The sequence below is a fragment of the Lepus europaeus genome, chromosome 3, assembly GCF_033115175.1.
Source record: "Lepus europaeus isolate LE1 chromosome 3, mLepTim1.pri, whole genome shotgun sequence".
NCBI lineage: Eukaryota > Metazoa > Chordata > Mammalia > Lagomorpha > Leporidae > Lepus > Lepus europaeus.
Genome location: NC_084829.1, coordinates 70,404,247 through 70,419,130, shown reverse-complemented (window position 1 = coordinate 70,419,130; position 14,884 = coordinate 70,404,247). Strand labels below are relative to the sequence as shown.

At 39.3% G+C, this 14,884-nt stretch overlaps 1 protein-coding gene across 1 annotated transcript in view; it reads right to left on the bottom strand.

Moving 5' to 3' along the window:
• Nucleotides 1-14,884, bottom strand: part of KCNQ5 (potassium voltage-gated channel subfamily Q member 5) — a 617,705-nt gene that overhangs the window by 90,419 nt on the left and 512,402 nt on the right. The window contains exon 6 of the mRNA XM_062187575.1: nucleotides 8,116-8,226. Within this exon, the coding sequence (XP_062043559.1) occupies nucleotides 8,116-8,226 (111 nt within the window). The remainder of the gene's footprint in view (nucleotides 1-8,115; nucleotides 8,227-14,884) is intronic.

Here is a 14,884-nt window from a genome sequence, read left to right as displayed (position 1 = left end):
AATCCTATACCAGCCAAAATAAAGTGAAGAGAGGAAGCGTTACCCAGATGAGACTAACAAACACTCAGTCTTGAACATATGCAAGATTTTCATCTTTCCTGATTGTACGAGAGACAAGATCATGGGTCACTGCAAAGCATAACGTGATCTTCCTCAGTTTTAATCTCACATAGCAGTATTCTTTGCTTTCTTAGATTTGGCTCATCTATTCCAATTTTGGGGTTAGTAAGATTAGTATCCCTCTATGTTTACATTATTTTATTATAATTATTCTAGTCAGTTTTGGTGTCTTTATGCTCATCATCTTGATCCTTCACAATTCTGGTTCTTTGATGTTTCCCTCTCTTTTCAGTTTGCTTTGGTCTAACACTTGTGAGACCAAGTTATCTTGTCTCAGTCTTGGCATGGCTTTCAGAGTTTGCTAAATTCAGCTTCTGTGCTTTGCATATAACTCTCACATTTATTAGAATGGACTTGTAGTTTCACTGTTTCCAAGCAAATGGATTATACTTGCTAGCTATAAATTATTAGCTTTTTATTAAACTTCAAGGAGTCTAACCCTTAGGTTAGAGATGGGCATCTTATAAGCATTTAGACAGTATTTGCCATGGGTAAGTAATGGTTGCTTTTCTTTTCTTCATACTTTTAAACTGGCTCAAAGATGGCATTGGCTGCCTGGAAAGGTAGTGGGTTTTTCACCTCTAGGAGGTGTTAAGTCTCCGCTGGATGACAACTTGGCTGAGATATTTTTGGCCCCTAGATAGCCTTTAACCTTCCTTCTAATCTTGAGATTTCACAATTCTGAGTACATCTTTGACAATAACCAGGCAATAAGTAATGCAGCCATGTTACAATATACAGTTATACAATTATACTATTTGCTATTAATATACAATGATCTGCTCCATTATTAATTAGGATAAATGACTGAAGTATGAAATCAGAAATTACATCATAGGTTCTGTTTTTCATCTCTTTTTCAGTGACTGTCTCATGCTCTCCAAAGTCTCCATCTCATGTAGGTTGTGACTGCACAAATTGAGCTTTAGAAAGACTGTTTTCCATGGGCTGGTTTGCTAGATTTAAATAACATTTTCTTCCACATAGAGATTATACAAATGACCCTCTATTTTTAAGCCTTAACTTTTTCTTATTTAGGAAAAAGATTGATTTTCCTTTTAATGTCATTTTTCTTTGAAGTATTAACATGTAAGAGAATAGAAAGCATTCAAATTTACAGCATATATTTACATTGTATATTACATGTGCATAAATTATATTCATACATACAATCCACTCATATGTAGCATAGTTCATATCCTGTAGATACTGAATTAACAACAACATCTACCCATTTTTGAACACTTACTACACAGAGATGAGGTTCAGGGTGAAATCCTTTTTGGAAAATGAAGACAGGCCCTACACAGCACCGATTTAGCATCTGCCAAACAAACTAAAATGTGCTGAAAATCACGCTGGCATTGCTTAGAAACATATATTAGTAGATGGCAAATGTTTGCTACATATCTCTTGCGCCAGACTGTACATTATAGCAGTTATTAAACAAGGCCTGCTCACTGTCTCATTATGGCTCCATTCCAACTTTCCTCCACCCCTCTCTTAGCACACAGCTTAGTACACTTAAATAGAAGTCTGTTAAAGCCTATTATGATACATACACATGTACAACATGGCTTGGTCTTTGAACATATGTGCCATCCCTTTAAATATTGACACCAAGAGTCACAAATTCTTAGCAGCTGAGTTTTTTCATTAATTTTCTATGATAATGATATTTAAATTTTTGAGTTTTAAGTTTTAATACTGTGCTGAGAAGTGCTACATAAACAGCAAGTTAAAAAAAAAGTTTTGGTAAACATTTAAAATGTTTCCCCTCAATATCACCCAGGTTAAATGAACCTAAATTGTACCCCTCACATGGTAAACAGTTGTTAATATTTTATTATATATAATAATTACATTTGTTAGCATTGTTAACGATTATCGTGACTCACATTTATTTAGTGATTGGTTATGATCTTGAGTTAAACAGCATTAGTCCTTGCGTTGAACTTACTAGCTAGACATCTTAAGAAATTCAGTCTCTGTGAAACCCAAATTGCTCACCAGGAAATAGATACTCCTAGCAGGAGGAGCTAACAAAAAGGAAGGAAGAACTCTTAAAGAGGAGAATGATCTGTTCATCAGAGTGACACTGAGGAGCTGGGGCTGCTTTTCTCTGCCATCGGGGGAGTGACTCCCCTCTGGAGCACAGGAAGGTATGACTCTGTGATGCGTGGGGGAGTCCCTCTGCTTTGAGAATAAGATGGGGAAATGCTGTTTCTTTCCTTGGTTCTCGGGTTTTCTAAGTGAGAGAAAACTCAAACAGAAGAGATCCAACTTTTCCAGCAAAATGCCAGTATGGTCCCTTGAGTTTCTTCTTCTTCTTTTTTTTTTTTTAACAGGCAGAGTGGACAGTGAGAGAGAGAGACAGAGAGAAAGGTCTTCCTTTGCCGTTGGTTCACCCTCCAATGGCTGCTGCGGCCGGCACACCGCGCTGATCCGAAGCCAGGAGCCAGGTGCTTATCCTGGTCTCCCATGTGGGTGCAGGCCCCAAGGACTTGGGCCATCCACCACTGCACTCCCGGGCCACAGCAGAGAGCTGGCCTGGAAGAGGGGCAACCGGGACAGAATCCGGTGCCCCGACTGGGATTGAACCCAGTGTGCTGGCGCCACCAGGCGGAGGATTAGCCTAGTGAGCTGTGGCGTTGGCCCCCCTTGAGTTTCAATCAGACAATGGTGTTAACTTGCAGATCCATAGGAAAGAATGATATTTCTAGCCACCTTTCTCTTTCAGGTATAATTTTAGTCTTTTTTTTTTTTCCTCAAGGAAACTTTTTATTTAAGGAGTATAAATTTCATAATACAACTTTAGGTATATAGTGATTCTTCCCACCAAACTCGCCCTCCCACTCCCACCCCCACTTCCACTTCCAATGGGAATGGGAGTGATCCTCTTCTATTCCCATTCTCCATTAAAATTCATTTTCAATCAACTTTATACACAGAAGACCAACTCTATACTAAGTAAACATTTCAACAATTTGCACACAAACACACAAACTGTTTGAGAACAAGTTTTACAGTTAATTCTCATAATACAACTATTGAGGACAGAGGTCCTGCATGGGAAGTAAGTGCACAGTGACTCCTGTTGTTAATTTAAGAATTAACACTCTCATGTATGACGTCAGAGATAACCCAAGGCTTTTGACATGAGCTGCCAAGGCTATGGAAGCCCCTTTTTTTTTTTTTAAGAAAACTTTTATTTAATAAATATAAATTTCATAGGTATAGCTTTTGGAATATAGTGGTTCTTCCCCCATACCTGTCCTTCCACCCCCACTCCTGTCCCTCCTCCTACTCCCTCTCCCATCCATTCTTCATTGAGATTCATTTTCAATTATCTTTATATACAGAAGACCAACTCTATACTCAGTAAAGATTACAACAGTTTGCACTCACACAGACACACAAAGTATAAAGTACTGTCTGAAGACAAATTTTACCATGAATTCTCATAGTACAACTCATTAAGGACAGAGGTCCTACATGGGAGCAAGTGCACAGTGACTCCTGTTGTTAACAACTGACACTCTTATTTATGATGTCAGTGATCACCAGAGGCTGACAAGGCTATGGAAGCCTTTTGAGTCCACAAACTGCCAGGATTTAGAGAGTGCCATAATCAAAGTGGAATTTCTCTCCTCCCTTCAGAGAAAAGTACCTCCTTCTTTGATGGCCCCTTCTTTCTACTGGGGTCTCACTCACATAGATCTTTCATGTAGGCCATTTTTTGCCACAATGTCTTGGCTTTCTATGCCTGAGAAACTCTCATGGGCTTTTTAGCCAGGTCCGAATGCCTTAAGGGCTGATTCTGAGGCCAGAGTACTGTTTAGGGTGCTTGTCATTCTATAAGTCTGCTGTGTGGCCTGTATGGAAGCCTTATGAATCCACAAACTCCTTCAGTATTTAAACAAAGCCATAAGCAAAGTGGAAGTTCTCGCCTCCCTTCAGAGAAAAGTACATCCTTCTTTGATGGCCACTTCTTTCCACTGGGGTCTCACTTACAGAGATCCTTCATATAGAACATTTTTTTTGCCACAGTGTCTTGGCTTTCCATGCCTGAAATGCTCTCATGGGCTACAGCCAGACCAGCATGCCTTTAGGGCTGATTCTGAGGTCAGAGTGCTATTTAAAGTGATTGTCATTCTATGAGTCTGCTGTGTGGACTGCTTCCCATGTTGGAACATTCTCTCCTTTTTAATTCTATCTATTATTATTACCAGACACTTGATCTTATTTATATGATCCCTTTAACACTTAATATAGGACTTAGCACTATGTGTATGGATGCATTAAACAGTGCTGTAGTAGAGGTTGCTTTTCCTGGAATTGTTAGGAAATGTTCTAGTCTTTTCAAGCAATTTAAAAAATATTCTCAACATATATTTACTTAATTCTCATAGAAAATTTTAATTATTTTATTGAAAACATTTCCAAGAATTACTACTTAAGTTTTGAATTTCAGCTTAATGTAGCAACAGAGTTTAATCTCCCTGTTATGGTTTAGGGTTTCATTATGTGTACTGGGTACTTTGCTGTACTAGATATAGCCAGCTTCCAGAAGTAGGCTGAACCATAATGCTAATTGGCCCCAGGTCTTTATACCTTTTAAACACTTATGTCTGCTTGTTTCTTACATATTTTGTTTTCCTTCCCTTGCTGTCAGGCTTTCACCATCTCTTCCTGTTGGTTTGTTCTATCAGCCTGTTGCTTATAATCTTCAAAGAATTGTGAAACTGCAGAGTCCGCCAATCAAAATTTTCTCTGCTAATGAGACTAATTAATTAGGTCTCATGAGGCCCTCCTCTGGGGCAGCACATACATCATTGTCTATTTTAATAATCCAGGGTTGCCTATTTTCTTGTTCATAGTTATTCACTAAATCATAGGGGTTGTGATATATGTGCCAACATGGGAAGTGGGATACACAGCAGACTCATAGAATGGCAAGTGTCCTAAACAGCACTCTGGCCTCAGAATCAGCCATTAAGGCATTCGGATCTGGCTGAAGAGTCCATGAGAGTATTTTAGGCATGGCAAAACAAATGAGGACCTAAATGAAAGATCTCTGCGAGTGAGATCCCAGTGGAAAGAACAGGTCATCAAAGGAGGAGGTACCTTTCTCTGAAGGGAGGAGAGAACTTTCACTTTGACTATGACCTTGTCTAAATATGATCAGAGTCGGTAAACTCAAAAGGCTTCCATAGCCTCGGCAACTCATGACAAGAGCCTAGGGTGATTACTGATGCCATAAACAAGAGTGTCAGTTTGTTAAGTCAACAACAGGAGTCACTGTGCACTGACTCCCCATGTAGGATCTCTGTCCTTAATGTGTTGTTTAATGTGAATTAATGCTATAACTAGTACTTAAACAGTATTTTACACTTTATATTTCTGTGTGGGTGCAACTGTTGAAATCTTTACTTAATATATACTAAATTAATCTTCTGAATATAAAGATAATTGAAAATGAATCTTGATGAAGAATGGAATGGGAGAGGGAGTGGGAGATGTGAGGGTTGCGGGTGGGAGGGAAGTTATGGGGGGGAAGCCATTGTAATCCAAAGCTGTACTTTGGGAATTTATATTTATTAAATAAAAGTTAAAAAAAAAGAAAAAAAAAGGATAAATATAATCACAAATGTAGCAGGTACTGTGTGACATCATTTCAGGATTAAACACCCAGCAGTTTTTATCCCAAGATAGTATTTTACTCTTTCTCTTTTTAAGCTTTTTAAAAAATTTACTTGAGAGGTAGAGTTTTGGACAGAGAGATGGAAAGACAGAGAAAGGTCTTCCATTCGCTGGTTCATTCTCCAAATGGCCATAATGGCCAGAGGTGGGCTGATCTGAAGCCAGGAGCCAGGAGCTTCTTCTGGATCTCCTGCAGGTTCAGGGGCCCAAGCACTTGGGGGCATCTTCCACTGGTTTCCCAGGCCATAAGCAGAAAGCTGGATTGGAAGAGGAATAGCTGGGACACGAACCGGTGCCCATATGGGATCCTGGCACTGCAGGCGAAGGCTTAACTTAATCCCTCTCAGTGCTGGCCTGGTATTTTACTCTTTCTAAAGGTATTTTCCTGCAGGGAATTTGATTATTGACTGAGTCTCTGTTCTGTCCTGGGTTGTTGAGATTGCCAGATGGACTTTGGAAAATGAAATGTTTAAGTGTTTCTCATCTTCTTGATTCTGTCATTTTTATACCAGGAAACATGTATTTCTACATTCATATAAGAAATAGCAAGTCACATTTATTGAGGTATTTCTTCTAATTAAGCACTTGACTTATATCCTCACATTGGCCTTCACAAAATTTTCTGGGATTAATCATTTTTCCTCCATTTACTAAAGAAGGAATATACTCAAGATCACTGAGCAGAATGGTGTACCCCCAAGCTTCATATGTGGAGTTCTAATCCCCAATACATCGGGATGTAACCTTAGTTAAATGTGGGGGCCTTATAGGTGTAATCAGTTTGAAATGAGGTCACAGAGGCAGGCCTTAGTCCAGAGTTGAGGAACCTTTTATCTGCCAAGGACTTTTTGGATATTTATAACATCATTTGCAGGCTATACAAAATTATCCATTTAAACTTTAGTCTGCTATAGATTGTTGAATTTTGAGTCCCACCCGCAGTTGCCTTGGCCGGGCCAGACCAAATGATTCCACAGGCTTTAGATGGCCTACAGGACAGACATTCCCGACTCCTGCTAATCCAGAATGGCTGCTGTTCTTACAAGAGGAGGAAATTAGATGATCTGAAGATACAGGAGGAAGTGGCCTGGGCAGATCCTTCTCTCCTGGCCCTCAGAATGAACAAATCCTGCCAATACCTTGATTTTGGGTTTCCTGCCTCTAGAACTGAAGCAACACATTTCTGTTGTTTAAGCCACACAGTCTGTGGTACCTTGTTACAGTGGCCCTAGTGACAAATACAGAAACACAGTGAACAACCATACCAGAATCCGCCTGTGGGCTAATGCCCAAACCTAGACATGCTTTTTAAACTCTCTTTTCATGATTTGAGTGCTCTAGAGCAGAACCAGCTGATCTGTCTGGAGTTGGGCACTGACCATGGAAAGAGTATCCTCTGTATTCATTCTTAGGCAGAGGAGGGGTCCTGGGAGCTAAGGGCTATAGTGCTGAAAATCCCCACCTGACCTGCCTCCTCCAAGGCTTCCTTTGGAAGGGTGCTCTATGGCCTCCGCCTGGCAGAGGTTGTACCACAGCATCGGCTTGTGTCTGGAGCAAGACTGCGGCTACTTTCTTTAGCTTGCCTGCTGTCACTACCTTGACATTCCTTTTTGTTGGCTCCCTCACCCCCATGAGCATGGGTGGAATGAACAAAACCTAGAGCTTGGGGTTGGTGGATAAGCAGTAATTCTTGGACCAACTACCTTTAAAGAAACAAGAGGGTAAAATGATCAGAGAGGCAAGTTTCATCCATTAAGTAGAAAATAATCACAAGCTTGGGGGAAGACAAATGTGATTTTCATTCTGATAAGATGAAGAAGTTGCTCATTAAGAAAAATCAATGATGATGACATAAGGAATAAATCACCTGACACACTTACAACCCTTTAAGGTCACACATTTTTCACTCATCTGAAGAGGAAAATACCCCACTTGTGCACATCCATTTCTTCAGTAGCACATGTTATGAACCAAATTGGAGCCATTAGTTTAAAAGGAAATATCTTTAAATCTTTACAAATATTTTAAATCTATTTGTAGCACACTGACTGGCTGTTGATGCCATCAGAATTATAATTTGGCCACAAACATCTGGCTAATATTAAAGTCTCAAACTGTCTTCAAAGGAAGATCAGAATGTGTAAACTGCCCACCTAAACATATTTAGAACTGCCGATATTAGAAAAAGCATAATTTTAAGTAATACAGATATTTTCCTAAGCATACCAATTTCTAAGAGCTGACTCCAGAGAGACCTAATTTAAGGTGCTTTATTGTTGTAAAGATACTCACAGCAGGAAGTGCAAAGAAAGAAATGCCAAGGAGTGCGAAGCCTGCAGAAAGCAATCTTCCCAGCCAAGTTAGGGGAGTTTTGTCTCCATAGCCAATAGTTGTCAATGTAATCTAAAAACAAAATAAATAGAACATGTAGCTTAAGAATTTGGGAGGAAAGTTAGGACCTGTGAACAGAAGGCAAAGCAACATTTCCATTAAATCATTATTCAACAAGGCTCGCTGGCGCATTTTATTACTGTGCTTTAATTTTCCATGACGCATAACAGAACTTCTCTTTGTTTAAGGAAGGGAATAACCTACATACTTGTTCCTTCCTTATAACACAGTTCTCCATCTTTTTTAAGTGGATTCAGAGAAGCGTTATTTAAGAAAGTGGATAACCATTAGTGATACAGAAATGACAGTGCTGTGGATTTAGGACTGGATCTGTATACAAAACAACAGTTTATGTTCATTAAGCCTGCCCACTTATTATCTTGGGAGGCATTTCCTGAGGTCTGGTGTGTGCAAGGTACATGTTATGATGAACAAAAAATGAGGAGTATATAGTTCTTGTTCTAAGACACTGATGGCACTGTAAGGGAGACATGTCACATACAAACAATTGAAACATTAATTAGGGTCAGGCAGGGATTATGACAAAGACACTAGTAACCTAAATGAGAACTCAAGGAACAGACTGATTACTACCAGTTTGAGGGGTCAAGTAGGCTTACCCAGGCAGTCATCATCATACTAGGCTTTGAAGTGACATTTTGAGGCAGAAATGATAAAGAGGGGGCTTGGAGGCAGGGAAACAGGTGGAGAGTGCATAGAAGCGAGAACAAATAAGGGAAGGTTATGGAAAGTCAGAGTTGTACAGCTCAGCTGAAGCATGGTGGATTGGAATAGGATTAATGGCTTCTTCAATTTCTTTCATTAACATTTGACAGCATTCATTGTATAGGTCCTTCACTTCCTTGGTTAAATTTATTCCTAAGTATTTTATCTTTGGTAGCTATCACAACAAAATTTTCTCTTGATTTCTTTTAAAGCTTGCTATGAGTGTACGGAAACACTACGGATTTTTGTGTGTTTGATTTTGTATCCTGCAGCTTTGCTATATCGATTAGTTTTAAGGGTTTTTTTGGGGGGCTTTTTAATGTTTTATAACAGCAACAATTTTACTTCTTCCTTTCTTATTTGGATGCTTTTTCTTTATTTCTCTTGTTTCAATGCTCTGGCAAGGACTTTCAGTACTATGTTGAATGCAAGTGGCAAGTGTAGGCACCTTTTTTTTTTTTTTGTTCTGGATCTCAGAGGAAAGGGTATTAAGGTTTTACTGTTGAGCATAATGTTAGCTGTAGGATTATCATATATAGCCTTTATTGTGTTGAGGTACATTTCTTCTATGCCTAAATTGTTGAGAGTTTTTATTATGAAAGGATTTGAATTTTGTTAAATACCTTTTCTACACCCAATTGAGATGATCTTAAATAAGCCTGGCATAGAATGACAAATAATACATATTTTCACTTACAAGTGGAATTAAAACAAACTCAGAAGCGAGAGTGGAATTTCTGTGGTTACTAGAGGCTAGAAGCTGTGGAATGGAGGTGGGGGGAAGATGCTCAAAGTGTTCAAAGTTTGTTAAATCAGAAGATGGAGGTGTACTTTTGGATATATATTGTAGAGTATGTCAAGTATGGTCAACAATATTGTATTGTACATTTAAAATTACCAAGAGAGATAAACTTTAAATGTTCTTACCAAAAAAAGTCATAAGTATTTGAGGGGTTGAATATATTAATTTGCTTGATTTAATTATTCCACAATGTATTCATAAATCATAACTTGTACTCTATAAAATAAACACACTATAATTTGTCAATTTATAAGAAAAAAGAATTGAAAGGTTTAGTGGAAGAGGAAATTAATTAGTTTACCTAAAGCAAGGCAGGGAGTGTCTGAAAATGACAACCCTGTCATGTCTCTCCCTTGGGCAAACTGCTCCAGGGCTTCCCACATCCCTTAGAACAAAGTCCCAGCTCCTCCTATGGACCTCTGGGGCTCTGCATGATTGGGCCTTTTTCAGACATGATCTTCTGCTGTTTTCCATCTCATTCTGCTTCCACCACACCTGCTTTGATGCTCAACACAGCAAGTTCTCTCTTGCTTCAGAGTCTTTGTGTTTGCTGCTCTCTTTCTGGATTTCCCTTACTCCTAGCCCTCCATTTAGGTACTTGTTCAACTGTCAGCTCCATACAAAGACCATCCTTTCATACCTTATATAAGATAGTCCCCTCCCAATTGTTTTCTGAGTCCATATTCTGCTCATTTTTTAAATGGAAGATACAAGGTGAATTGCAATAGGGAGAAATGAGATGAGTAGAGATTGTATGACAATGGAGAATAACATGTTAGGAAGTTCAACAGCAGAATCATACTAATTCCTCCTTTCTTCACCTTTTCAGTAAGTTCCATTGGTTCTACTTCTAAAGATATTGCAAATTCATCCCCTTATTTCCATTTTTTTTTGCCATTTTAAGAAATTGTTTAATTTAATTAATTCTTTTTTTTGTGGTTTCCATCTACCATTTTTTTAAATTAAACTTTTATTTAATGAATATAAATTTCCAAAGTACAGCTTATGGGTTACAATGGCTTCCCCTTCCCAAAACTTCCCTCCCACCCACAACCCTCCCCTTTCCCGCTCCCTCTCCCCTTCCAATCACATCATGATTCATATTCAATTCTCTTTATATACAGAAGGTCAGTTTAGTATATATTAGGTAACGATTTCAACAGTTTGCCGCCATATAGCAATACATAGTGAAAAAAAAAATACTGTTGGAGTACTAGTTATAGCATTAAATAACAGTGTACAGCACATTAAAGACAGAGATCCTACATAATTTTTTTTAAAAAATTAATTAATTTTCTATCCCATTTCCAATTTAACACCAGGGTTTTTTTTTTTCATTTCCAATTATCTTTATATACAGAAGATCGATTCAGTATATAATTAGTAAAGATCACATCAGTTTGTACCCACGCAGAAACACAAAGTGTAAAAATACTGTTTCAGTACTAGTTATAGCATCACTGAACATTAGATAACACATTAAGGACAGATCCCACATGGGATGTAAGTACACAGTGACTCCTGTTGCTGACTTAACAATTTGACACTCCTGTTCATGGCGTCAGTAATCTCCCTAGGCTCTAGTCATGAGTTGCCAGGGCTATGGAAGCCTTTAGAGTTCGCTGACTTTGATCTTATTCCGATAGGGTCATAGTCAAAGTGGAAGTTCTCTCTTCCCTTCAGAGAAAGGTACTTCCTTCTTTGATGGCCCCATTCTTTCCACTGGGATCTCACTCACAGAGATCTTTCATTTAGGTCTTCTTCTTCTTTTTTTTCTTTTCCATGGTGTCTTGGCTTTCCATGCCTACAATACTCTCATGGGCTCTTCCACCAGATCGGAATGCCTTAAGGGCTGATTCTGAGGCCAGAGTGTTGTTTAGGACGCCTGCCATTCTATGAGTCTGCTGTGTATCCCATTTCCCATATTGGATCTTTCTCTCTCTTTTTGATTCTATCAGTTAGTATTAGCAGACACTTGTCTTGTTTGTGTGATCCCTTTGATTCTTAGACCTATCAGAGCCATCGGTTGTGAACTGAGATTAATCACTTGGACTAGTGAGATGGCATTGGTACATGCCACCTTGATGGGATTGTATTGGAATCCCCTGGTACATTTCTAACTCCATCATTTGCGGCAAGTCAGATTGTGCATGTCCCAAATTGTGCATCTCCTCCCTCTCTTATTCCCGCTCTTATATTTAACAGGGATCACTTTTCAGTTAAAATTTAAACACCTAAGAATAATTGTGTGTTAATTACAGAGTTCAACTACTAGTACTAGAACAACAACTACAACAACAACAACAAATACTAAAAAGGATAAAGTATTACATTGTACATCTAGAGCCAGGACAAGAGCTGATCAGGTCATAGTTTCTTATAGTGTCCATTTCATTTAACAGGTTTCCCCTTTGGTGCTCAGTTGTCGCCGATCAGGGAAAACAAATGGAATTTGTCTCTTTGGGACTGGCTTAATTCACTCAGCATGATGTTTTCCAGATTCCTCCATCTTGTTGCAAATGACTGGGTTTCATTGTTTCTTACTGCTGTATAGTATTCTATGGAGTACATGTCCCATAATTTCTTTATCCAGTCTACTGTTGATGGGCATTTGGGTTGGTTCCAGGTCTTAGCTATTGTGAATTAAGCTGCAATAAACATTAATGTGCAGATGGATTTTTTATTAGCCAAATTAATTTCCTTTGGGTAAATTCCAAGGAGTGGGATGGCTGGGTTGTATGGTAGGGTTATGTTCAGGTTTCTGAGGAATCTCTAGACTGACTTCCATAGTGGCTTAACCAGTTTGCATTCCCACCAACAGTGGGTTAGTGTCCCTTTTTCCCCACATCCTCTCCAGCATCTGTTGCACTGCTACCATGGTAGAATCATCCCAATACCACCTGCCCCTTTGGGTTTTGCCTTTCTTGGAACCCCTCTCCATGCCACTCTGGCTGGAGGTCTTTGACTGTAATAAATATTGCTTTTAAATCTAAAAAAAATAAAAAAGAAAATGTCTGTGTTCAATGAAAATACTTTGACTCGGGAAATATTAAAAGTTCTTGTAGTAATACAAGAAGAATCCATTAACCAGCCTCATTTAATCATCATGAACCCACCCAACCTCTGACGTGTGACTTCCCCGGCCCCTGCTCTGTTGGGACCAGTGAACCTCGCCTGGGAGCGGAATCCCAATAAAAGCTTGTGAATTAATTGATTCGTCTGCCTGGGAAGATTTGTTACGTGCTGGACACCTTCCAGACATCATAAGGGAGGTGTGAACCTCCTTAGGGAAGATACGCTGTTGACTTCCATCACCTAGCTGGCCTGAGAGGACAGCTGTCCTGAATAGAAGGCAGCTGGCATCTCTAAAGGAAAGTTACAGTTCTGCCTGCAATGTTACTGACCCTCTTTGGCTGTTCCACAACAGTGGTGGTGCAGTTGCTAGGTAGGAAGTTAGAAAGCCCCAGAAGCCCAGCATCTTGCACTTCACAGTCCTGCCCAGACCAAGATAACCTTCTAGCTGGTTCCAGCCCTTCCACCAAGGAAAGCTCCCAAGAGAATTCTCTTTCCTCAGGACCAAATGGGTTACCTGATAACATAGGGCAATAAAGCCTTCATGGATATCCTAGGGGGAAGCTCCTTTGCCTTTGTCTGGTGCCAGGGCTCCCCAAACCTGGGGAGGAATTTGCAAATTTACTCTCCACAGACCTTTTGTCCTATAGGAGGTGGAGGGGAAGGAAAACCTGGCCTCTTTTTCCTGTGTAAGCCCAGTCTAAACAGACTGCACGCTCAGCTCTCTGCTCTCTGCTAAGCCACCTGCCTGGCCTGTCCAGGTGAATTCTTTTCATTCAACCATGTAATCTTGCTTTCCCTCAGTCTGAGTGACTGGGTACTGTCTATCCCTTCCATTCTGATGGATGCCCTGGCCCCAATAAAACCTTTTTACTTTGTTCTCTGTCTCACACCTGAATTCATTCTTGTGTGAAGACAAGAACCCCACGGCTTCTCTCCAGTGACAGAGTGAAGGGCTTTTTTCAGCTTAGAGCTAACACGGTCTGTACCTCTAACCCAGGAGTCCTTCAACTCCTAGGGCAGCTCCATTTCCAGTGAGCCAGCTCTTGGCTTGTGGAGCTGGCAGGGCTCTCTGAAAGCCGACTTCTCTGTCCGTCTAAAGCCCTGGCTTTCCACATCGAGAAACAATGCCATCTGTGGTGGACTGGCCTGTAGGGTCTCCTTGATGGCAGACCACTGTGTAAAGCAGCTATTAATTGGCTTGCCACCTATCTTTACATTGCTACTGCTACTTCATCCTCTTTCCTCCTGGCTATTCTTACAGAAAATGTTAGCCACCCCTTTTACAAGGTCTAAAGATCAAACTGTACATCCTGGAGAGTCCTTCAGTATAGAATCAGTTTCTCATCTTGAAGAGAATAGAGAAATGAAGAAACAAGTCAGCCTTCCCAGATCGCTTACTATCAGTAACTTAATATCAAATGAAAACTTAGCAGCAATTTTAACTGCTAAGTAACAACTTATGAAAACATTTACAAAAGGTCCAATGTCTTCTATAAATTTCAAGATAAAAGTACATGTATTTGGAAACATCACTTTAATATCTAACATAAGTGTAACTTGTTTGATCAGCAAATCCAAGTACAAATATGTCAATGACTAAAACATTTTTAGTTTCTTTCTACCAACACATTTAAAACATCTGATACATTTATTTAAGTCATGTGAACCAAAAAAAGGTATCTTCAATTAATTTAGCAGTTTAAATTTGTGAGCAATCTTTATCTATAAGCCAATTAAAACAGAGCTCTTAACAAATTTTCCCATGTAGACATACAACATGTACATACATATAATATAATATACAAGGTAGAACAATGAAGCAGTTTCAGTAATAGCTTCTTAAAATCTTTAGCTGTTTTTTCTTAAAAAAATTACCATCAATCGATTAGAATTACTTCCTGCTGTTAGTAATCTGAATTAACCATACTTTTTCTAAGTTGCAACCTGTAGTACATTATTAGCTTTATCTGCTTAGTGCACCACCATACATTAGACTTTATCGAAAATGTGTTTCAAGGAAATGAGTTGAACAACACTGCCACTGAATCAGAGTGAAATAAATTAGTA